This window comes from Budorcas taxicolor, chromosome 6 (genome assembly GCF_023091745.1).
Source record: "Budorcas taxicolor isolate Tak-1 chromosome 6, Takin1.1, whole genome shotgun sequence".
Classification (NCBI taxonomy): Eukaryota; Metazoa; Chordata; class Mammalia; order Artiodactyla; family Bovidae; genus Budorcas; species Budorcas taxicolor.
This window is the reverse complement of record NC_068915.1, coordinates 97607878-97633632: the sequence shown is the minus strand read 5'-3', so window position 1 is coordinate 97633632 and position 25755 is coordinate 97607878. Positions and strand designations below refer to the sequence as shown.

Here is a 25755-nt window from a genome sequence, read left to right as displayed (position 1 = left end):
TTTTTTCCCTACAGAGAAACAAAATTGTATTTTTTTCAACTTTTGTGCTTTTGTGGTTTGTGAGCGTGACTCATCTGTCACTACAAGAAGACAACACACGAGCGGCGATGATGAGTGACATCAGTCTTGGGTACTGCCATGCGACGGGCATGACTCAAATGCCTCCCTCAGTTAAATGACAGGTTACAGTGTGTATAGTGGACCTTTGGTGCCAGTCTTGAATATTGGAAACCGTGATGTCAAACCCTAATGTGCCAGAGCCTGTGGTGTAATACACAGCATATGAACAAAAATCATATGGATGATCATGCTTACTTTAAGATCAATATGTCATATATAGTTGGGTGAACTCTTTAATAATTTGCTTGGCTTTCTTCCATTGCTTCTTATAGCCAAATATTGTGCAGCTTCGAGACAGACTTTGTAGAGCACAAGGAGATCCAATACCAGGACAACAGGAATCACCCAAAATTCCATATGAGAGGCATCAGGTGCCCAAGAGCAGGCCTGGACCTGTTGCTGGCCACGCACAGATGCCAAGAGTTCCAGCTCAACAATATTATCCCCATGTGAGTGATACGGTCCAGACTAAGTAGGAACGTTTATGTATGTCACATTGGTGGTTTTAGTTTGTTGGGGAAAAGGCCTGTGATGAAACTATAGACAACATACTGTTTTAATGGTTATAGTTTTTCTATCCTTGAAAGTAGCATTTATGATCCATTTTTTAAAACTATCCTTCTAATCTAGTCAAATAATTGATAAATTAGATATAATTAATTTAAGCTAGGGAGATTTCTTATTTCTCTATCACTCAAACATATTGCACATGTACGTCTGAAATTTTTACAATTTGATTCATCTAACAAACTATAAGTAAAGTGGGAACAATTTTGTGGGTGACTTGGTTACTTTCTTTTAAAACATTTTTAGAAAATAGTCTTTTTTAAAGGTATATTTTCTGAGTCACTAGTGTGGGTGTTCTGTGTCTTCGTTATCAGCACAATAGAGTATGCAGAATCCAAGTTGTTTTTTTTAACAACTTGTAAAGAGAAAAGCGAATGACCAAAGGTTTGTGAAGTTGTAGGTCATGGGCAGTGCGAAGTGTTTATTAATTAACTCATTTATTTCTTAAATAAAAATTAGCAAATGGTTAGTGGTATAAAATGGGGCCTCTTATTATCTTTTGCTATTCCATGTAGAAACTTGTATTTCCAGGCCAGATAACCTTCATGTTCTTAAATAAAATTTATTTTCATAAGTAATAAATAGTCTTGATTTTATAACAAAGTTAGCAGGTACTCTGCCCATTTTAAAATAGAACAGATTGCTAGTAGAATTGATGGAGTCATTTTTACATTTTGTTGTAGCAAAAGTAAGCATAAAACTGTAAAAACTGAAAAAGATTCATGCTTTTTTGTCAGTTATGCTTTTGCTTGGTACTTAATCAAGATTGGTTACATTTGAATATAATTATAACTATCTGTACTACTCTGCTTTGATTTTTTTTGATTCATTTGACAAATAAAAATCTAAGCACCTGCCTGTATTCTCCCTGTTGAGGGTGTATTGGTAGGCAAAACAACAAATTCCCCACTCTAACTGCTAGTCTTAGAAAGCCTGTAACATAGGGAGGGCACGTCAGGTGATGGCTGGGAAGCTGAGAGGTGGTGGAGAAGCCAGTCACTAATCAGGATTTTAAGACATGAATTTGTCAGCTAGGTAATAGTTAACAGGATTAGAACTCCTCAGCTCAGCACCTTGAGTTCGACCTCTCAGGGCACTGAAGTAAGGCATTATCTTCTTTGGGAGAATACAAGTTTACTCCCTGAATCCTCGAGTTTATCTCTCTTTCAGGGAAAATATGGAAACCTTAAAAGACTTTTGTTATACTTTGACCTAGTGGTCCGCTAGTTTAAGAAAAGGAAAACAAGTTCAATCATAAACTAAGAGTAGTTTTTCTTGATTAAAGCTTATGGTGTGCTGAATGAGGGCAGTGGCTTGTGGTTTTAAAGGCAGGCTTAACAAGCAGGAGTAAAAGGATGAAAGGGAAGCCAGATCAGGAGTTCTGACTGCGACCAGCACATCTTGGCTATTAATTGTTGATGTGATTGAGTTTCTACAAAGATTTACTTGACAAAAATTATTTTGATGGCTTTAAAAATTGATTTTGAAAGCCTCTGGACTCCAGGGTATAAGCAGCACGGTGCAGTGTAGCGAACACTGGCTGGGAGTCAGGAGATGTGGAATCAGCCCTAGCTCCATCACCCCAAGTTGTCTGGACCTCAGCCAGCCCCTTCATTTCCCTGGGCCTTGTTTTTATCTCCATGGTAAATGGTGGGAATTAGATGAGATGATCTTTAATATTCTCCGATTGTATGACTCTAAGCCTCATACAGAACTAACATGATTTTTGTAGCTCTAATGAAGTCCTGAAAAGGGAAGCATACAGCAGCAATATGTCCACAGATACAATCGTAGCATGAATACAATTACAGCTTCAAAAATCACTTTTTTCCTCAATAACTGCCCACCCCCAACCCCCCGGAATGTCTTCTTTCTTTGCCTACTTACAGAACGTACCTTTCCCCACGTACTCCTGACACTTGAATGGCATTGGTCTCTGTGCTTTGATTTCGTTTTCGTATTGATTTTTCTGCTGTCTCCCTCTGTCTCCTTCAGACTGTGTTTTCTTTTGGAATCCCAGCTGCCCTGAAACCAGTTGCCTGGCTAGTGTGTGCTGCCACCTCACTGCTTTCTCGCTTTGCATCTGGCTGTTAGTGCCTTCGGGGATTTTTTTTTTTCTTCTTTTAACATTTTCATTTTTTTATGTTCTGTGATTGGTATTTCTTTGTTCAATTCAGGTTAGAATTGCCCCCACTGTCACTACCTGGAGTAACAAAACTCCTACCGCCCTTCCCAGCCATCCACCTGCAGCCTCTCCCTCTGACACACAGGTATATCCTTCATTATCCCTCTTTGAGCAGAGTTCTGCTCACCTGAATATGTATGTAGTTATGTATCTTCTACCCACCTCCCTTGAGTTTCCCACCCCCATCTGTTTGTCTGCTTATTGCATTTTAGTGCTTTTGGGAGGCAAGAAACAGGTTTTTGTTTTGTTTTGTTTTTAGCACAACTTGAACTAGAAAAACAACCAGGGTTCTATCAATGGTTTAAATCTAATTTCACTGAAGATTTTTTTCCCTTTCCTTTTCTTCTTCTTTTCTTTTTTTCCCCCTGTTTTTAGCATTGCAAAGAAGAAAAAAAAAATTCCCGTGTGGCATGTACACTTACTTCCCAAAGCATTAGATACGGATGGAATTTAGTAGAGATGGAAAATCCTAGTGACTTTTTATAAATATCATCGATACTATTTGATGAGGCCGTTAGCATCTCTTGCCATTCATCACCGTTATTACTTTGGACCTGTCTAATCTTTAAATCAAGTAGAATGTGTTGCTCAGAAAACATCAGTATGCATAGAATGTAACTTTTTTTTTACATAAGATTTTTTTTTAAATTTCATTTCAGAGATTATAAATCCGTCTGGTAAGATTCTTGGTTCCGAAGGTGATCTTCCTTTTTACCATATTCTCATTGCCTAGGGAGAAAATCCTCCACCTCCAGGCTTCGTAATGCATGGAAATGTTAGTCCGAATGTTGCTGCCGCTCAGCTTCCCACATCTCCAGGTCACATGCACACCCAGGTACCACCTTATCCACAGCCACAGCGTAAGTAGCGTGACCCCGAAGTCCTGTCACAGCAGCATGTCTTCTCCAGAGTAGTGACTGTTTACCTTGGAGTTCCAAAGCCGCGATCAAACCAGTTTTAACAAGTGAAGAAAGAGCCATTCAGTGTAGGACTTGAGTCCTTGATGTAGAGCAACTTGGTTTCTCTGAGACGTGTTCTGAACCAACGTGCCGGGAAACAGCGCCCATGTCACTGCATTCAGAACAGTGGGTGCCCCCCCACCCGCCCCATTCCTGAGCCTGCTAGAGAGTCAGTCGTTCCATGATTTTGGCATTAAAAAAATAGAATTTTGGAAATTGCTTGGTGACATATACTTTTCCTTTAGTCAAGATGATGCAAACCACTTTTGGAAAAATGGCTTCAAGGGATGTTGCTTGTGGTTACCTTCCATTTATTTTTGTTTTTTAAAGGGATAGACCATATTTTAGAGCAGTTGTAGATTCACAGCAAAACTGAGTGGAAAGTCCAGAAAGTTTCAGTATGCCTCCTGCCTCGGTGCACAACCTCCCCCACCCAGACATCCTGCACCGCAGTGGCGTGCTGTTAGAGTCAGCGAGCCTCCGCTGACAGTCATTAGTGCCCAGTGTAGTTTACTTCAGTAGTTCACCTTTTGGCCTTGCATGTTCTATGAATATCCACAAATGTATAAGAATGATGTTTCTTCATTGGCTTTCTTTTTTTTTTTTTAAGAAACTATTTATACTTGGAAGGGAAAACATCATCACTATTTTAAAATTTAAACAAAAATGAAAATCTCAAAAGGAGAAAATTTTATGACCAACTACTATAAAACACGAACATATTGCCTAGCAAAAACGGATCTTAATGAGCCTGTTCTGTGCTAATACGATGTATGTTCCTACTTAACATGAATACAGATTTGATACAGCTTTTCACTCAGTGCTCAGTGTGAAAGTGCTGTCTTCAGAGTAGGCTGAGCAGAGTTCTAGTAGGTTCCTTCTGTGGAGGTTCACGTTCTGGGCCTGGTCCCTCAAAAGAGTAATGCTATCTTGAGTTCCAGTCTTTATATTAAAACATCAATTGACTGCCTGATTCCTTACTAACCAACTTTGTATACTGTAAGAAATATAGTTGTCAGGGATCATAGAGCGTTGCCTGTTAATCTGGAACTGTGCTCAAGCCCGGAGTGTGAGTAGCTTATGATTTTACTAGATGTTGGCGAAGGTATCTGGTTCACAGCAGTCATGCTCACCCTGCAGTTGTTTTGGTGGGATTGATCTTGAGTGGCCACCAAGGTTCCTTAACTTTCACAGTGAAGAGGAGTGTGCTTAGGATGTATCATTCCTGCATGCCTCCATCTGGTGGCTAGTAGATGTCACTGCAGTCTTTTCACAGGAATAGAAGTCCTAGAAAAAGGGTCAGTCCTTTGATTTTCATAGCCAGCAGCAATCTGGAAACGGCAAGGTTCAAATATTGGGTCCAGTGACTTTTGATATAGTTAGGGCAGCTGGAATATCAAAAGCATGACATTATTTTAAGTGGGTAATGTTTGGTTGTAACTTACTGTTCCTAGAAGAATTGGAAATTTCCATAGAGTGAGTTCACTTGGATTTTCCATTGCTGTCTGATTAAATTTGTCACTAATTAAAATTTCTGTTTCTTCTCCTTGGTGTAGCTTATCAACCCGCCCAGCAGTATTCCTTCGGAACAGGGGGGTCAGCAATGTATCGACCTCAGCAGCCTGTTGCTCCTTCCACCTCAAACGCTTACCCTAACACCCCTTACATTCCTTCTGCTTCTTCCTACTCTGGGCAGTCCCAGCTGTACCCAGCACAGCACCAGGCCTCTCCACCCACCTCCAGCCCTGCCGCCTCTTTCCCTCCTCCCCCTCCCTCTGGAGCTTCCTTCCAGCATGGCGGGCCAGGAGCTCCACCAGCATCTTCAGCTTATGCACTGCCTCCTGGAACAACAGGTACACTGCCTGCTGCCAGTGAGCTGCCTGCATCCCAAAGAACAGGTCTGCGCTTGAAAGGGGTTTGGTTTGGCTCCCCCCTACTTTGTTATTTCATGATCACATGGGTGGATGGAAGGGGATTATTTAAAACTGTAAACTGGCTAACGTGAGGTATTGATTGAATTTTACAACAGAGTCTATAACTATTTCTCAAAATGTGATTTTCCCATAATAAACTTTAGTTGCTAAGCAAGGAAAGCTTGAGTGCCTTAAAAGAATAAAGAGTATATAATCTGCCGTTGAATTTAAAATAAGCGGTAAGAAATTAGTTGGCAAGAGACATGCTGGTTGGAGTTAAATTTAACTGACACTAATTTCTTTACCAGAGTAGACCTGTGCTCTTGTGTTCTTCCTGAACTTTCCATTTTTAAAATTGTTTGTGCCTTAAATTCGTTCATAGAGACTAAATAATGCAGGTATACACATTGTGTAATTTTGTTTGTAAAGGTGAGGAAGGATCTCAACATGTGTACTGAAAGGAAAAAAGCAAAAGAACGCAACTCTTGACAGAGAATCTCTAAGACAGCAGAAAGTCAGTATACATCAATCAGTACAGGGATTCTCCATTAGGACAGTTCTACCCTCTCAAACATTTTAGAAATTTCTAGGTAGTTTACTTGTTGTTAGTGGTCAAGTTCTGCCTAAAATTTTCTAATTAAAATCATAATTTTAAATTATTTTTAGGGGCTCCCCTGGTGGCTCAGATGGTAAAGCGTCTGCCTGCAATGCGGGAGACCCGGGTTCGATCCCTGGGTCAGGAAGATCCCCTGGAGAAGGAAATGGCAACCCACTCCAGTACTCTTGCCTGGACAATTCCATGGACGGAGGAGCCTGGTAGGGTACAGTCCATGGGATTGCAAAGAGTCAGACATGACTGAGCGTAAGACAGCAGAAAGTCAGTATACATCAGTACAGGGATTCTCCATTAGGACAGTTCTACCCTCTCAAGCATTTTAGAAATTTCTAGGCAGTTTACTTGTTAGCAGTCAAGTTCTGCCTGAAATTTTCTAATTAAAATCATAATTTTAAATTATTTTTATAGTGAAATACCCAAATTCTTTTTTATCTCTCACATTGCAATTAAAGCATTATATTCATTTTTCAGAAGCAGGTAACATTATCTGATCTTCATATTAGAATTGTAAAAGGGGCCTATAAAGTATGTATTAAAAAAAAAGATCAGTTAATTGGGATTAAGAACCACTAACATACTAAAGAATGCAGGCTTTGGAGTCAGACTTCCTGTGTGTGTATCCCAGCTTCACTCTTTTCTAATAGTTACGTGATCTTGAATAAGTTACTTAATGTTAAACCTCAGTTTCCTCATAATAAGAGTGGTACATACTCATAAGCTTATTATGCAAAGGATTGAGTGCATTAATACATTGAGAACGTTTATGGACAGTGACCACAGAGTGAGTTAGCTGTGATTACGCAAAACCTCACTCACAGTTAGAGCTCTGTGCCTTTTGGTAACTGAAATTAGTTTCCCTTGCTGATTATAGTTGACGGCTTTGAACTAGAAGGACAAAACAGGAGTGAGTCTTGCTGTCGGATACCAAAGTTGCTCCTGGAAGTCCAGGATAAATTTTCTCTCTCTCTATCTGCTAAGCAGTAGCTTTAATAACTGAAAACACTTATCATATAATAAGATTTAAGGAAGTACTTTTTTCCTTGAAGCCTGATGGATCCAGAATTATACACATTATCTCTTTCTCTCTTTTTTGGTATATATTCAAACTACCAAAAAATCATACAATACGTATCACCCTTTACTGCACAAATAAAATTTATATAATTTTCAATACAGAACATTCAGATTGATATTTAGAGAGGAGTGTTAGTTCAGTTGTAAAGTTCAAAAAAAATATTAAACCTGGATGAGTGAAAACAGTATCCATTCTGAATGGTTGCGTAATAATAGATTGAGTGAAAGATAGATTTAAGTAAATCCTCAAGTAAGGAAGTAGTGCAGAGAAGTGGGGAATCAAACTGTCATTTATTGAACATACACTGGACATGTACCAGTGCTTGCCATCTTGCCATCTTTTTTCTTATTTAGTTCTCATAGCCATGAGAAATAGGAATAATTATTTTTTAAAAAATTGACATGAGGAAGCTTGAGTTTCCTAGGGTTACACAACGTTCTCATGATGGCATGGTCATGATCTTCAAGTTGAGGTGCAAACCCAGGTCTCAGTCTCCAGAGCCTGTGTTCATTCTTCACCAGATAGTCACAGTGATAAAGAACCCACCTGTCAGTGCAAGAGAAGCAGGTTCAGTCCCCGGGTCAGGAAGATTCCCTGGAATAGGAAGTGGCAACCTGCTCCAGTACTCTTGGACCCTGTGAGTCCATAGGGTCGCAAAGAGTCAGACACAACTGTGGAAAGTTCTGAAAGAGATGGCAGGGTACAGTCCGTCAAGTCTCAAAGAGGCAGATAAGACTGAGCAACTGGGCACACACTAGTCCTGATGGAAGAGACTGAAATAGCTATCAGTGTTGGAATTACAGGAACATCTAGCATCACTGTTTTTAAGTATTTGTTACCTCATCATCTAAATTAACTATTTGCATGGGTATTTTTTCCCTCCTTGGGCTGAAGTGTGTTCAGCCATATAATAAAGTACTTGCTTATGTGCGAAGTAACTGTTCTAACCTGGCTGAGAAGCAGAGTAACTGATAGGAAGAAGAAGCAATACTGAGTATGTACTAAGCTGGCTGCTGTGTTATCTCTTGCATGTTAATAGCCTCTATATTTTAATTAACGGAGCTTTACCTTATTTTTTGATTTCCTGGAAACTTTGCTTAGGTTATACAGATAATTGTCACTAAAAGTTTTACCTTTGTTCCAGTATATCTTAGATTATTATATCATGGTTTTCTATAGGACTTGGAAATTCCACTGGTAAATTGTTCTTGATAGACACTAGGATTTTCAAGCCCTCCGTTAGTGAACCAGAAGGTGACGCACCTGCTTCTCAGAGAAGCTCATGTTGCAATCATCACAACACTAATTCAGTAAATTCTTTTTGAATGCCTATTCAGTCTATGATCAGAATTACTCCAGGCAGAGGTAGGAAGGCAGAAAAGTATGTGTATTTCTAGTGAATTGCACATAGCTTTGCTGTAAGTTGGAACATAAAATTTGTATTGGGGCCAAATTTTGAAAATCATTACATTTCAAGGCAAGAAACTTTAGGTACCTGGTTTTTAACCTTTTCAACAACAGAAAGGAGCATGATAGCCTTCCTTACTTTCTCTCGCTGATTTTGTTTTACCTTATGTCATTAGAAAATGAACACAAGGATACATTCTTTGTCAATTTTAATTCTGAATTTTGTTACTCTTTTAAAAATGCGACATGCTCAGCTTACAGGGGAAGGGGGAGGTATATGGTTATGAGGATGCTCTTTTCTCTCTGTCTCAAATTATGTTCTAGCCAGAAGTCTCCATGCCATTGGCACTAGTATTTTTTCCACTGAAAAATACCTTAACCAGTGCATAGATGCTGCCATTATGTTCTTCTAGTTGTACCTGAGAAGGTTCCCAGTGGGATGCAGGATTCAGGTACGGATGGCAGCAGCTCCACTTCTCTCTGTGAGACCGAGTAGTTCTCTGTTCCCCAAAGACCGTGCAGAGGACAGATCCCTACACTAAGGTGGATAGGGGTCTGCAGTATCCAGTGAAATGCCACCACACTCAGTTTTTAAGTTAATTTTTTATTAATTTTTTACTGTAGGATTTTGAAAGAGCTCAAATAACATAAAAATCAAATTATAATTCTGCCACCCTTATATGACCACTGATAATTTAGGTGCATTTGTTCACTTCATACACATATATGCATATGTTATATGTATATGTGCATGTATTAAAGTTTTTAATGTAGAATAGACTGTAAATTTACCGTTTTCATCATTTAAGTGACATTCAGTGCATTTCCATTGTTGTACAATCATCGCTACTAACTGCAGAAGTTTTTCATCATCCCACATTGAAATTATGCAGCCTTTAAAACTCCTCGTTTTCCCAGCCCCTGGTCACCAGTGTTCTACTTTCTGTCTATATATATTCCATTTAGCTCATGTAAGTAGTCATTTTTAGAGGACATTTTAGAAGACAATTTTGTCCTCTTGTAACTGGCTGTTTCACTGTCTTTAAGATTCATCCGTGTTTGTAACATGTGTCAGAATTTCCTTCTTAAAGCTGAATAATAATCCAAATCACCAAACAGTTTGCATCTTCAGAGCTTTTAGAGCTGCTGCTGAATTATTTACGGAACGTGGTGGTCCTTTGCTTTGCATCCACTCTTATGTATATACCACGTTTTGTTTGTCCCCTGTAAATCTGCACAGGGGCGTTTTGGCTATCTGAATAACGCCGCTGTGAACAGGAGTATGCAAATACTTGCCCAGCTCCTGGTTGCAGTTCTTTGGGGTATACGCCCAGAGGTGGAACTGCGGGCTCAAATAGTAATTCAGTGTTTAATTTTTTGAGGACCCACCGTACTGTTTTCCACAGTGGCGGCGCTCCTCTGCGCTCGCACTGGCCGTGCATCAGGGTCGCTTCTCCAAGTGAAGACAGTTGAATTCCTGTGAGTCGTATGTGCCTCTTATGTACCTTCACCACACGCTTTTGCTGGAGGCTGGGGCCTGGCCCCACCCTGAATATCTGACAGTTTTGGAGTTGCTGTATTAGTTTCTAGCCTTCTTTCCTCTTGTCCACTGCCAGAACCTTCAGTTCTTTTAAGGAAGACTTGTGCTAAACAGTCTGCACATCTGTGAATTCTTACAGAAAAGACAATATGAGATGGTTACACACTCTCTGGGCCTGATCCCATTTATGTTCACATTCATGGTGTGACCCCAGAAATTACAGTTCCTCCAGAATGCAGGCCTTTGGGGCCTCCCAGATCCAGCAGCAAAGGAGTACCCCCTCGTTAAGGTTGTTTAACGTGCTGATTATGTTCAGCAGTGTAGTGCTGAAGTCTGCACAACAGGGCAGAAACCCTCCCGTTTCTTTGTAAAACCCTGCTACTTAAAAAGGGCTTGGGCCCGCAGCATTGGCATTTCCTTGAGCTAGCCAAGACAGTAGACTCTCAGACCCTATGCTGTACCTAGTGAATTAGAATCTCCATTTTTACAAGGTCCTCAGCTGATTTGGATTCAAGCTTTAAATAATGCTAAAATGGACACAGTTACAACATGTTAGGCAGTGCTCTCCTCCCTCCCTGCACTGTGATATTACTGAGTTTCATTGATCAAATAGTAGAAAAACAATCCATGCAAACAGTTGGGGAAATAATGTTATCTTAAATAGAAAGGAACAAAATTTTCTCCTTAAAGAAACAGCTGGCATAATAGAATAAAAGTGTCTGAGAGCTAATTGGATCTGACACATTTAAATGAATGAGCTTTGCCTATTAACTGATGACTTTCTTAGATAGAAACCATTTCATGTGATTTGATTTAAAAGGAAGGTTTTTTTCCTTGTAAAAGTAGTTTGTTCTTTCCTGAGGTTAACAGAGGGAGCAGAAACAATTAGAAAATGAGTAGAGTTTAGAATGTCTTTGATGATAATACTGTTTAAGTGACTTTTACATTTTGTCTACAGAAAATCAGTCAATGCAAGACCAGGCATCTATATTGGAAGGTGAATTAGTTACAGAATGTATATTTGGAAATCTTCGAATCATTGAATATAATTAATGAATGGACATTCACAATTATGCATGTAACTTCAAAGCAATGAGATCCTAAATCTAACCAGTATCATTTTTTAAATTTGGCTTCTTAATTGAATCAAATCATAGAACTGATGAAATTAACATAGTGACACAAATGATCTTGAATCAAAAAAGTTGTATATTGAATGCAGACATAAAGACAAGGCTATACCAATATTGTCTTAGATATAAGAAAGATTAGAATGTGATGGGAAAGGCTTGAATGATTAGTTTGTGTATAACCAGAAGTTTAAGAATTTAAGAATTTGCAGCATGGGGTTTAATATTTTGTGACTGCCTCCTGAGTGTTTTGAGGCTCATTTGGCATTCTGTCTCCTAGTCGACTTATAGAAAAGTAGTTCTGTTTTTAAAATCAAGGCAAATGAGTTCATGCTGGCTAGGAGAACATCTTGTTTTTTAAAAGAAATTTCTATGACATTATGTTCTTTGGTTTGTGAAGCAAGTTTGTTGTGATTTAATATTGTGGATATCAATTGAGCAAAAATAAAATGCTGAAAGAATTTTAATTTGTTAAAAGAAGAAGAGTTTTTTGCTTTTACATATACACAAAACTTATTAAAAAGTAAAATGATTATATTGTGATTTAGTAATTATCCTGCATCTGGCATGTCTTGTTCCTTTTTTCTTTAAAGATAAAGGCAATTAAGTATTCAGTACCTTAATGAGTTCTGCTACTGATGTTCTTGTCTCACTTTGAGATGACAGGTTTTGGGAGATTTGGGGTGGGGGGAGAAAATTTACCAAAGATGACAGTAGTTTAATTTTAAATTTGCTGCCAGCCTGGAATTTTTTTGTGTATGTGGCAGTGAAAAAAAAAAATCTTACTACAGATATTTGAATGCACTTTTCTACTTTGAGTTAAGATAATTCTTAACTCAAAGGTAATAAAACATACTGGTGTTGTGTAGTTGGGCTGTTTTTTATTTTTTAACAGTGTTTCTACCATGCGGGTGATTTACGTTTGTTGAATTGCTTATGTTTAAGTGCTTTCTTAGGAAACAGGAGATTGCTACTTTTATTCTTTTTTGTGTGTGTTGAATACATCAGGAACCACCCCTCCCCTTTTTTTTTTTTTAGCAGATTCAGGTGATTTATTTTTTCTTTTTTGGGAGAGAATTGTTTGATCTTTGAAAGTCATGTACCAATATAGACATAAAAGCTTCACTATCCTTAAATTTAGCACAGCTATTTCACTTTAAAAGAAACAATATCAAGATATCCTGCTTTCTAAGCCAGGGCCCTGTGATTACCAGAGGGTTTGATAATGAGTTTGTGAATCCAAGGCTACGTAGTGATCCCAGCAGCTCAGCTGGGAAAACTTTGGTGACAGTTATCTCAGGGTGAAGGTAGAATTTGAAGATATTATATGATGGATACAGTTTAGTTTCTCTTTCCAGGATTCTAAAGGAAAATGCTCTCTATTATCTGTTACAGGTCCTCAGAATGGTTGGAATGATCCGCCAGCTTTGAACAGAGGACCCAAGAAGAAGAAGGTACTAGAAAAAGATGTCTATTCAGTTGCCCCCAGATGTCCTCTCAATCATATAGCCACCTGAAGCACACCACACTTCACTGTTCTTTAAAGGCAAAGCTTACTGACTGCTATACTTAATACGTGTATTTTAACTTAAATCTTCTAATCCATGAAGGGAAGGAAAATACAGAATAGTACAGTGGTATGAATTAAACCCCTTTTAGAAGACAAGATGTAAATTCCCGACATCTGTTTCAAAGAGTAAGAAACAAAATTTCAGGTTACTCAAATGAATTTCTTTTTTAGGAGTTACTTTGGTTTTGAGTCCCAGCAGTAATCATGAATTCGTAATTATATTTTGGACTATTTTTGTCTATCACATATGATATGAAAAGAAATAGCCGTGTTAGCTGAGCATCATTTGGAGCATAGCATAAGATTCTTCTTTCCTTCTTTTACCCCAAGCCATTTTCTCCTTTTTTTTTTCTTTACTCCTAGTGATTTCTGTCCCCCAAATATAGTAATGAGAGGCCAGAACATAAAATTGGGAGATACTAAATGAACAGAATCCCCCAAATTATGTCAGTGATAATCAGAAACTTGGTCTACTACTCTGGGTGTGATTAATCACTAAGTAGGTATCACTTAATGGTCTCGGAAAAGGGTATTATATCTGATCACTTGACACCCACACACCCACACACATTTTTGGCATTTCTTATCCCAGTATAGCTAAATATAATTCTCCATCCTCTTTCAACAATGCCTTGGTTCTGGCCCATTATGGGATGAGTGTGGAAGGCAGAGGGGAGACTGAGAGATCCAGGTTTGAGTCTCCAACCCTGTTAGACAGATTAGCTTTACTTTTACGTTTTACTCTAGGATTCTGCATAAAAATCCATTTTCAAAAGTATTCTACTGTTACTGAAAATTTTTTAACCACAGAATGATCTAACTCCCTTATTTATTTTTTAAAATTGAAGTATAGTTGATATACAGTGTTGTGTTAAATACTGCTGTATAGCAAAGTTAATTCAGTTACAGATACATATGTTCTTTTCCATTATGGTTTATCATAAGATATAGAATATATTTCTCTGTGCTGTACTGTAGGCCCCTGTTATTTGTCCATTCTATATATAAAAGTTGACATCTGCTCACCCCAGCTTCCCATTCCATCCCTCACTCAGCCCCCTGCCCCTTGGTAACCACCAGTCTCTTCTGTATGTCCATGATTCTGTTTCTGTTTCGTAAATGAGTTCATCTGTGTCATATTTTAGAGCCTACGTGTAAGTGATATCATGTGGCATTTGTCTTTCTCTTTCTGACTTAACTTCACTCAGTATGATAATCTCTAGTTACACTCATGTTGCTGCAGATGGCTAACTCCTGTATTTAAAGCTGAGGAAATGTTGTTATATCATTTTTTTCTTACTCCTGGTGCCTTTTGTCCATCTTTTAAAAGATGCCTGAGAACTTTACGCCTCCTGTTCCCATCACATCGCCAATCATGAACCCCTTGGGTGACCCCCAGTCACAGATGCTGCCGCAGCAGCCTTCAGCACCAGTACCGCTGCCCAGCCAAGCTCCGTTCCCACAGCCACACCTCGCCGGTGGCCAGCCCTTCCGTGGCATCCAGCAGCCCCTCAGTCAGCCAGGCATGCCTCCGTCGTTTTCAAAGCCCAATATTGAAGGTGCCCCTGGGGCTCCCATTGGAAATGCCATGCAGGTAACTGAATCTGTGGAAGTGAGGGATGGCTCTATTTCAGTGTGTTTCTTCAACGTGTTAACTTTTGTGGTTATACCTTTATTATTATCTCAGTTTGATTTTCATTTAGACAACTTAAGTAAAAAAGAACTTTTTTTTTAAGATCACACGTGTACAGTATTTTCCAGTGACGTGGCCATATGCAAACGTTCTAGGAAGGGCTTATGTATTTACTAGTATATGTTAACAGTAGCTTGGCAATTGAAGTATTTCGTTTCATCTGATCAGTAGCCACAATTTAAGATCAGTTGAATCCATATTGGCATCCAAGGCTGCTCAGCAGAAGCTGTTTCCAAAGGGTTTTTTCCTTTAAAATGTAAGATAAAAATATAATGACTTCAATCTTTTCTTGTGTGTGTGTAAGAGCTAATAATATAGCCATATCTTTGGATAGAGATATCAGTTCATACTTGCTTTTCACATACAAGCAGCTAGTTTTCAGGGCTCTCAGTAATGAAAAAATCTTACCAGGTTTCCGTGTAACTGACTTAGGCATAAAAGGTAATCTTGATCTATTCATGAAAAATAAAGAGGTTGCGTCACAGTTCACCATAAGAAGATGAAAGAAATTCCTGCCCAAGTATATAAAACTAGTTCTTCTGTCATTGTCTTTGACTCATTGAAGTCAAATTTATAAAGATTGTGTCTATCACAAGAGTATGTTTTGCTGTTAAGAGAGTTCCTAGATATTAACAGTAGCATTATAAACTCCAGTGTTCTGATGGAGGTGGGAGGACCTGCTTCTTTTCACAAGAAGATACACTTGTATGCATTGTTAGTTACCATGATTACAAGTCTGTGCCATTTGTGAAGCCGTTCACTTGTGTTGGGACCTGGGAGTTCGTGCTACACTCGTCTGGACCAGAACTTCAGTTACCATGGAGAGGGAGAGCGCCATGGATGTGTGTGGTTCAGCCAGGCCATGATACCCAGCTCCCTGTCCACTTGTATGTTTCTGAGGCACCTCATGCTTAGTATATCCAAAGTCCAGTTCATAGTCTTCCTCCCAAACCTAGTTGTCTTTTGGTGTGTCTCGTTTCAGTTAATGCTACCATAATCCTTTTCATTTAATCCAGCCAGAAACCTGGGCATCTTTATACTCTTTTTCTTTTAACCTGTTTTCAGATCTATCCCCACATCTTGCTGATCCTACTGTAAAGTCTCTCTCCCATCCCTTCTCCGTGTTTCTAGTCTAGTCCATGCTACCTTTGTCTCCAGTCTTCAGCAGTACAGGAGCCTCTCACTGGTCTGCCAGCATCTGCTATGACCCATCTCTTCTCTGGTCTTAGCACATCGTTGCTTAACATGTTACCACATCCCACTGTTCTCAGGATAAGGACCAACATTTTTCATATTATCTGGAAGCTCTCAGCTCCTACTCCTCTTTGCTGTCTCTCTGCTCCAGCCAAGCTGACCTCCTTTCAGTCCCTATATCATGATCTTTCCTGTGTACTGTTCCGTCTGGAATGCACTTTTTCCCCTGTTTAACTCCTACTTAACCTTCTGATAAAACTTCCTTAAAGAGCCTTCCCCTCAGTTAAATCCCAGTTATATTGTCTGTTGGTTCCAGTGATGTGAACTTAACCACAGTTGCTGTTTTACATACATTTATGACATTTTTAAACTTGCCCTCCTGCTAGCCTGTAAACTCCCTGAGAGATAAGATTATTTCTGTATTGATTCATTAGTGCCTAATACATAATTGTCTAATATTTTCTACGAATGAATATAATCGATTAAAATTTTAAGCACTTACACATTCCTTCTTTGTTTATCCCTCTTATGCATTCAGTTAGGTCATGGTCTCTTCTATCCTAACCTTTGATTTAATCTCACAGTTTGATAAAAGACCAGTTAACGAACCTTCAAGACTGTTGGAATAAACGAGAAGGAGCCAGCAAGCAAAGAATGCAAGACTGTTGGAATAAACAAGGAGCCAACAAGCAAAGCAAGCAGTCACCCCCACCAGCCAGCTTTATAAACGCCTGGTTCTTTGTTTCTTACTGGCAGGGTCGTCTTGCTGATCAGTTATATACAGTCGTGATCAACATATGTTTCATGATTAAGCAAATACTTTATACCCGACCCTGCTTTTGAAAATAGAAGCTGTAGGAAGACTACCTGTATCTTCTATTGAATATCTGATTTTTCTGTTTGCTTATGCCAGGTGATTCCATGCGTTCATTTTTTGTTTGATTTTGAATGGCCTATCTATAAATTAGTTGTTTTCTCTTTATGACAGATTCAGGACTTTGTATACAGGTAGTTTCTGGTCATTTCTGCTCATTTTAATGGTATTATTTCTTCCAGCATGTGCAGTCTTTGCCAACAGAAAAAATTACCAAGAAGCCTATTCCAGATGAACACCTCATTCTAAAGACCACGTTCGAGGATCTTATTCAGCGCTGCCTCTCTTCAGCCACAGATCCTGTATGTGTTTTTTATTTTGCTTAATTAAAAGATTCCATTATGGAGCTCTTTTATATTTATTGCTTAAAGTCTTACAAGATGTATTTTGAAAGTTTTTACAAAAGTGGTAAAGCTAGCATTTATGTATGGTTTGCTTTACATGTAAAAGTATACTCAGTTGTTTTTATATAATCCTTAAACCAACCTCATGGAGGTAGGTTTGTCATATTTATTTACAGATGAGGAAGTTAAGGCACAAAATAGTTACAGTATAATCCAGGCAGAGCCAGCATTCAGACCTAGTCTGGCTCCAGAATTCATGTTCTCAACCCCTGAGCTGCACTGACTCATCAGCAGACACCATGTCTGGCACAAGAATAGGGCAGAATGCTAAAATACAAGAAACTCAGACTTGGGGTTTCTTTCAGAGTGTATGTCTAAAGGTTTTAGAAGTAGGGACTTCCCTGGCAGTCTGGTGGTTCAGACTTTGCCTTCCAATGCGAGGGATGCAGGTTCAATCCCTGGTCAGGGAGCTAAGATCGCACATGCCTCATGGCCAAATAAACCAGAACGTGAAACAGAAGCAGTATTATAACAAGTTCAATAAAGACTTTTAATATGGTCCACATCAAAACATCTTTTTTTTAAAAAAAGCTTTTAAAAATAGACAATCCAACTTTGCAAAGTCCTTAACAGTTCAGTGTTTTAGATATTGGAATCATATTCATAGTCAAAGTGACTGATGTGACTTAGTTTATTAGAGGATGTCTGTGTATTGGCAACAACAAAAATTCCACAAAGCCAGTCTTGTTCAAGATGAAATTTCAGTTTCTGCCAACAAGCATCGAATGTGTTTGTTTAGTCACTGGCCAGTTGTCTGCTTGAAAACACAGCCTCTGGGATTTGCTGTTTCATCAGACGTTGAGTATTAATATGTGCCGCCTTCTGCTAGTCTTTTGAAAAGCAGTTCCCTGTACAGACAGTATCAGGAGGGCAAAGGCAGGGGAAAGTTAACATAAACCTTAGCCCCTGGCATTCTGGAAGTGATGAAAGGACCAGGCGAGGAACAGAGAACAGGTGACGCTGATAAACAGGTAGGTGTATACTGTCTCCTGGGCACACCTCTAAACAGAGAGGTCACCATCATGCAGAGTGGAGCAGTCCTAATGGGAAAACTCTAGTCTTCCTTCAGGCGTGAGTCAGTGTAAATAGAAGCTGGCAGGACACGTAGGGCATGGCCTGGCTTAGTACACTTTTGCGGAGCTTCACCTCCTCCAGGTCACAGTACCTGTCACCTCCTTTCTGGTGACCCAGGACCAGGCAGAAGACAGGCTGTTCCCATCAGTATTTGGGGAAGAAGTTCTGACACTGCCCAGGACTTTGAACCGTCCACAAAAGTCCAGTTTAATCCATAAAATTCCATTTTAATCCAGTACTCAAAATCCTGTTTATGGTATGGCTTTGTTCTTATTTTCACTTCAGTTTAGTCCAAACGACACAAAGTAACGTTACAGCTTGTTACAGCCCGGCTTGGTTTATAAGGCTATCCTTGATGGCTTCAGCTTTTCCTCGCTCCTCTTCTGACATACGGACGTGCCTTCCTCAAACACAACAAGAGGGCGTCAGCATCGGAGGTTTTGTACCTGCCGCTTCTGCCCGGGGCTCTTCCCCGAGGAACGGCAGGGCTCCTGCGCACTAGTTCCCAGCGCCAGCTCAGGTGTCCCGTGAGCCGTCCGGACCTTCCCAGCACCTCGCACTGCTGGCGCCGCTGACGCCCTTACCCCGTGAACTTTGTTCATGCTGCTCGTCACCAGCTGACATGCAGCCTATTGTTTAGTTACCTTTCCCCCTAATAGAATATGAGCTCCATGAGACACAAAACCATCCCCAGCATGGCACACAGTAGGCATTCAATAAATATTGAAAGATAGTATCACTTCTAGGTATAATGCAGATCATTAAGTTAATCACAGTATGATTTTAAACTTTTAGACTAGTTTTCCCTCACTATACTTAGAGTACTTGGAGAAGGGTAGGAGGACTCATTTAAGAACTCTTTTTTAACACTTCCCTCTTAATAATCTTAAGACGTCAGAAGATAATTTTCTCCTTTTTCTTTTTTTGGTGTTTTAAAGGCCCAGAATAAGATAGGATTAAATGTACCCAATGTGATTGAGTGTATTATTGAGGTTAAAAAAAGATCCCACAGTTCACCCATATGTTTGCTTTCTAGCTCCCATAATATTCGTCTTATTTAATGTACAGTAACTGTTCGGCCTCCTTTTCTGTAGCGCATGACCCATTGCTGCCTCCAGGTGGCTCTCACTGTTGCTTGTGGACGTAGTGTGGTTGGACACACACACCTCAAGTGTGTCGCAGAGCCCCTGAGATCCAGCCAGGGTCCCCTTGTGCACACCTCTGGCCCTCCCTGCCTCAATAGATAACTGTTCTCTGTTCTAATCATCTGTTCAAGTTCCTTGGTATAAGGTATTGCCATTTCTTTATAAAACAAAGCTGTTCAACACCATGATTATAAGGTTTAGTGAAATGAGATGGGGTAAGTTCTTGGGATAAAAGTTATTGTTCAAATATAGCATCTCTGGTTTTTTCTCTCCTGCAGCAAACCAAGAGGAAGCTAGATGATGCCAGCAAACGTTTGGAGTTTCTGTATGATAAACTTAGGGAACAGACGGTAAGTTCGTGGGGAAAGAAGGGTTTATGATAAACATTTACTCCTGGTTGCTAGTCATATGTGTCTGATGAGCACTGGCGTGTCATAGATAGGATATCATATGCAGTGTGTAGCACGTAGTGTGGAGTGTGTTTGGGGGCAGAATGATTGTGACAGCTACAGACTTAGCTTTGCTCTGTCTAAATCTTACATTTCAGTCACTGGGGATAAGGGCATAGGGCTGTATGTGTGTGTGTGAGAGAGAAGTTTTAGCCTTTTTATAACAGAATATAAACTGGCCCACACTGGCTCTAAGGTGACTGGCCTTCTGTTCATATTTATATGTGCCTTGAGTGAGCAGATACTGTTTTTCCAGAGACCAAATCTGTCATCTTTCTCGTAGTCTTAAGACTCTAACCCTTTTCTTTGACAATAGCCGTTACCCAGAGGCAACGCCAAATGTAGCCACAGGTGGAGCGGGTCAGTGTGTGTACCTGTGAAGACAGTCAGCAGTGAGGAGCAGACACTGTCTTCTGCTCTCTGTCCCGCCACCTCTCCATGCCTCTCTAGAATTGTTTTGTTTTTTTAATGAAAACACTTGGAGAGAAAAAAAAATATTGGAGTTTTTCATCCTTTTGCATTTTAGCATTCCTCTTCCCCATTCTCCATATCAGTCCCATCAGATAAAAATAACCATTTAGCGTGAGACCCCAACCAGAGAAAATATCTATAGCAGTGGAAAGGGAGTGTAGCCCATGGACTGATCCAAAAAAAAAGTCTTCTCTGAAAAGTATGGAAGCCAAGTAATGATATGGAGAGGAAAAACAACTCTAGGTCTTATGATTTTAAGAGAGGACAGGACTATGAAAAGCAGTTAAGAGTGAGCAAATTGAGTCCATAACGAGGACTGTTGCCCTCCTGATGAAAGTGGAACAGGAGTACAGAGTTTCTTTTGTCAACAAGATCTTATAGTAAATTGGGCCCCTACTTTAGGATGTCATGATTAAGACTCTCGAACTTCTTCATGTACAAAGGAAACACTTTCAGAGGTGTGAGGCTATATCTAAAGTAATGAAGATTTAAAGCTGTTAAGTGGGGAAAGACATTAACTTTCCAATTTAAGGGAGGAGATCTGGCTGCTTTTCTCTAAGAAAATACCTGGCTGATCATACATGTGTAGTTCGTAAATAATTTCTTACATAAATCATTGTGTCGTGGTTCCATTTTATAACTTGTGTGTTGTTTGGTCTGAGGAACTTTCTAGAAATGCTCACCAGTTTATTCATTTTTTAAAATAATGTGTATTTCAAACTCCTAGTAAATGCCAGGGTTTCACGTTTATAGCGGGTCTCATGGAAGATTCTCCTTTAATTCTCTCTCTATTCCACCTTGATTTCAGCTTTCACCAACAATCATCAATGGTTTACACAACATCGCGCGGAGCATCGAGACCCGAAACTACTCAGAAGGCTTGACTATTCACACCCACATAGTTAGTACTAGCAACTTCAGTGAGACCTCCGCTTTTATGCCAGTTCTCAAAGTTGTTCTCACCCAGGCCAACAAGCTGGGTGTCTAAAGGACGGCTTTACTTTCAGCCAATATCGCCATTTTTCCAAAGAAACATGTTTTAAATGATGATAAGATATGGACCAATCCTCATTAGCATGTTTCCATAGCAGCCAGTCAAAACCATTTATGTTGTTTCTGCAGATGTATTCACGTTACTAGACCTGCTCAAAACCCTGGTGCTTTCTTTTGTTTTAATCTTTTATTGCCCGTGATGATTTTCCTATTTCCTGCAAATAATGTATTTCCTGGATTACACATAGTATGCGTTCCCAAAATATTCTGATAAAATCTGGTTTTTGAAACCTCAGTTTGCTCTTTGGAAAAGGAGCCTTTGGTTATACAGAACACAGAGCCGAAACTCAGTTTGTTTCATGTCCTCCCAACTTCCTCCATGTCGATCAGATTAAAGTGTGTAATCCTATTTATGTGTATGTAGTCTTTTTTTTTTTTTAACAGCTACTCACAGTTTAAAGTTTTATTTTTTGTGTCTTTGGCTTCACTTTGGTCCTGAACAAATAACTAAATCTAGAAGAAGCTGCTACACAGATTTTAGCAAATACCAATGAAAAGTGGGATCACTGGCTTTAAGTCTCTATAAGAAAAGATTGAACATTTTCATTCTGTAGAATGCATTGAACTTTTTTCTATTAATAAATGGTTTTAATATTCTGTTTGAGTTTTTAGACTGAGTTGTCTCCATTTTATATTTAGAAATTTTTTCTTTTTTTTTTTTTTGTAAGTTACTTGTATCTGTGAGGTTTAAGTTCAGAAAGAAAACTTTTACTTGTTTTTTTTTTGGCCATGCCATTCAGCATGTCCACGTCTAGTTCCCCAACCAGGGATGGAACCCACTGCCTCTGCATGGGAAGCACAGAGTCTCAACCACTGGACCTCCAGGGAAGTCCTCAAAACCTCAACTTCTGTCAGCTTCCTGAATCAAAGCCAGACATTTTTTTCATCCAGTTTTTCTGTCAAATGATTTTATTGTAACCTGTCTTAAGAACAGTGTGGTAAACAAAAGCTAAGGGCCCCCACAGACTTTTGAAGAGAATCAGATTACTAATAATTTTCATTGTTTAAGCATTTTACCTAACTGAGTTGGAAAATTAGAAGGTAAAGAGTGTGACTCCTGTGGAGAGAGAGATGCTGTTTCAAGGACCAAGAGTAGTTACCAGGCATTTTGCAGCCTAAGTAAATTAGTTTGCAGGAGCCTGTTAATTGCCTTTCCTGGGATTCCCTGCTCATGACATAAAACCCCTTTTTAAAAAATAAACGTAGTTTTGTAACTAAAAAAAGGAGGACCTCGACAGCATGTATGAGCATTGGAGCCTCACGAGTAGGGTGATGTATCTGCCCCCTTGCCCTCAGCCTCCTGGGAGTTTGGTGGTCTAGGTCAGCCCTACTACTCACTGAACTGGCAAGTTGAACTTCTAGACCTGACCCTTGACTGTGGTGTCAGCCCACAACCCCATCCGAACAGCAAGCTGGCCTCTAGTAATTGTCTTGGTGTTTTGCCCTTACAGTTAGGATTTGTGTTATGGCTGCCGATGACCTTGACACGACAATGGCGCAATTGGCAGGACTTTACAAACAAGCATGTTCCAAAAAACGAGAAACTGGAGTAGGTGCTAGTGGGGGCCTGACCAACCGCAAAGATTTCACAAGAGTATAAAAATCTATTTGCCCCAACATGCGAACAGCTGTTATCGCTCCTTTTTCAGTACAGTATTGTGATTCATTTTTCCCCCACCATGGAGACATTTTTCCTCATGGCTAATAAGCCTGGAGAAATTTCATATAAATGGATGCAAGTAAGACTTGAGCCCAAAGTACTGTTTAGTTTCTGAAGTAAGAAGATAACAGGAGATGATAGGAAAAGAACAGTTTGTTTTCCTTTTAAGGAAGCAAACAAGGAAAGGGGTGTGAGGCTGAGTGTTGGCTGGGAGCTGGACCAGATCTCTGGGGACGTGCTTTCTTATCCTGCATCTGCTCCTCTCCTCCACTCTGCCTTCTGGGCTGGGGGGTTGGTGGGTGTACCTTGGGCCCCTCGGCTGATGGAGACAGTTGTTCATTTGAATAGTGAGGCAGCAGGAAAGAAGTTGGGAACAACCACTCTGCACCTGATCGTTGAGGGTCCAACAAGCCTATATATTGCTTTGGATTCAGAAAATTCCCATTTACCCTGGGAGGACAGAAAGACGCAGTGGGATTCCTGGCAAGGCAGTGTACGCTGTCCGTGTAACCCCTGCCTAAAAGAGAAAGGGAGGGATGGTGACTGGTTCACGCTTTTCTCATAAACACTCTTCATTTCCTGAACCGGACCTGGATTCGTGTAAGAATGGCTGCAAGGCCGTCTCTGGACTGCTCAGCCATAGTGGAGACTTCATTTAAAACTTCTCTAAAGATGCAGCACATAGCACATGGACATGCATGTGTGCACACATCCATATTTCAGGTGTCTTTCCACTGCTGTTGTGGGCGGCTGCCTTCCCAACCATCAACCCTGACACATCTGGGGGGGTTCATCAGATGCCAAAGGTGTCTCTCTCAGGCAGGTGGTATCTCCAGTTACCCAGTGAAAAGTCACTGTGCAGGGAAAATCTCAACTGTTGTCTGTAATAAATAAATGCTCCAAACTAGATTACAAAGAAACTGATCAAATTAGCTTCCTGGCAGTCTGGTTGCTCTACACACCTCTCTGTAGCATCTTTTCTGCTTGGGGCTTTTGGTGACCACACCAATTACTCAGGCTCAGCTGAACAGTACACTTCTGAGCTGACTGGGGTCAGGCTGTGCCATTCCTTAATTTCCAGCCCTTTTCCCCATTAGGAGATAGGGAATGTGTGAGTTCTACGCTGTTGAGACAGATCTTGAAAAACCTAATAAAATCAAATAAAAGGAAATAGACTTTGGTTTAACCGTGGTACATGTTTTTTGCACCCCGGATTAATGTTTCCAGCGGTCTGCTAAAGTATTTATTTAGCAAGCAATGTTAATGAATCCCCTCAAATGACTTTGTACAAATATCATTACTCAGTAATACCTCAGGGCATTATTTTAATGGTGAAGCACACCTTGCTGAATTTGAATTCAATTTTTGACTGACATTCCACAGGCTTAGAAGCATGCTGTGCTTCAGGTCGGCCTGACTGCTTTCATTGCTGGTGCCTTATAATTTCCCAATCCGTGAGCTTCTAAAGCCACCTTTTGTGTATCACTGGACTCACTGTGCAGTTAGGAGAGGGAGAAGCCTTGTGAAATAGAGCAAACTTTGCTGTTTCCGAAAGACCCAAGAGCTTGTTGGATTTTTGGTTATTATATATGAAGTTAAAGGCAATGGAACTGGTGTCTCAGGTATATCCATGTTATCACTTCTGTATCTGTAAAGGCTATTACATTTCCTAGCTCCTGAGAGTGGCCTCTTAGTGTTGTCATCAACTTTGCTTCTTTGCTTCGTTAAATACTCACGAAGTCCTTTACTCGGTTCAGTAGAGACTTCATGTCCAAATAGATATCCTTCCAAGTAGGCAATGTAAATGAATCAGTAGGGAGCCTATCACAGGATCAGAAAGGATTCAGATTTGATGAGAAAACGTCCAGATATTTTTTTTTTTTCCTGAATAGTGCAAGGGTAGTGAGTGAGTATATAATTTAAAGGCACCACTAAGGATGACCAGTAAATATGATTGGGCTGATGGTGAAAAATAATTTCATCTTGTACTTGGTCCAATAAAGGAACTACCCACTCCAAGAAAATTAGAATTTATGGTGGAATCAAATCTAAAAACATTTCCATACTAAAGAAGGAAAGCAACCACCTCCTAAAGGTGACCTAAAAATAACTTGCTTTCTGGATTGTTGCTGTTTTAGTCTCTAAGTCCTATCTGACTCTTTGTGACCCCATGGACTGTAGCCCACCAGGCTCTTCTGTCCATGAGATTCTCCAGGCAAGAATACTGGTGTGGGTTGCTATGCCCTTGCCCAGGGGATCTTCCTGACCCAGGGATCGAAGCTGGGTTTCCTACAATGCAGGCAGATTCTTTTCCATTTGAATCACCAGGCAACTTCAGTTGCCTCTGCTTGGGTCTCATGCCCACCACCTGCCTGATCAAGTTCCTGCCCAGAGACATAGGGTATCAGAATTGGCTGGCCCAGGTTGTCTCCTCACCCAAGCAGAGTGATGTTAAACCCACCAGAACCACATGAAGCGGTTTCCTAAAGGAAAGGGTGCCATTTTCAGGAGAAGAGTGGAGAAAAGAGTAGGCAAAATGCTCCATTACCTCCTGTAGATCACAAAAGGGAAGTTATGGTACCAGGGTTCTAGACTAGAGAGTCACAGTAAAAAGCTGTTAGGGAAATATAGATAACAAGGGCCTATTGCATAGCAT

At 40.0% G+C, this 25755-nt stretch overlaps 1 protein-coding gene across 6 annotated transcripts in view; it reads left to right on the top strand.

The window, feature by feature from the left end:
- SEC31A (SEC31 homolog A, COPII coat complex component) overlaps positions 1-21931 on the top strand; it is a 59454-nt gene extending 37523 nt beyond the window's left edge. For 2 of the 6 annotated variants that reach the window (XM_052642336.1, XM_052642334.1), the window contains 8 exons: positions 393-569; positions 3606-3732; positions 5388-5684; positions 12908-12966; positions 14413-14676; positions 17026-17145; positions 19745-19816; positions 21195-21931. In XM_052642336.1, coding sequence (XP_052498296.1) covers positions 393-569; positions 3606-3732; positions 5388-5684; positions 12908-12966; positions 14413-14676; positions 17026-17145; positions 19745-19816; positions 21195-21374 — 1296 coding nt within the window. In that variant the 3' untranslated portion in view covers positions 21375-21931. Of the gene's footprint in view, positions 1-392; positions 570-3605; positions 3733-5387; positions 5730-12907; positions 12967-14412; positions 14677-17025; positions 17146-19744; positions 19817-21194 lie in introns of all 6 variants that reach the window. The other 4 variants (XM_052642335.1, XM_052642333.1, XM_052642339.1 and 1 more) reach the window with 2 other exon arrangements.
- The last annotated feature ends 3824 nt before the right edge of the window (positions 21932-25755 follow it).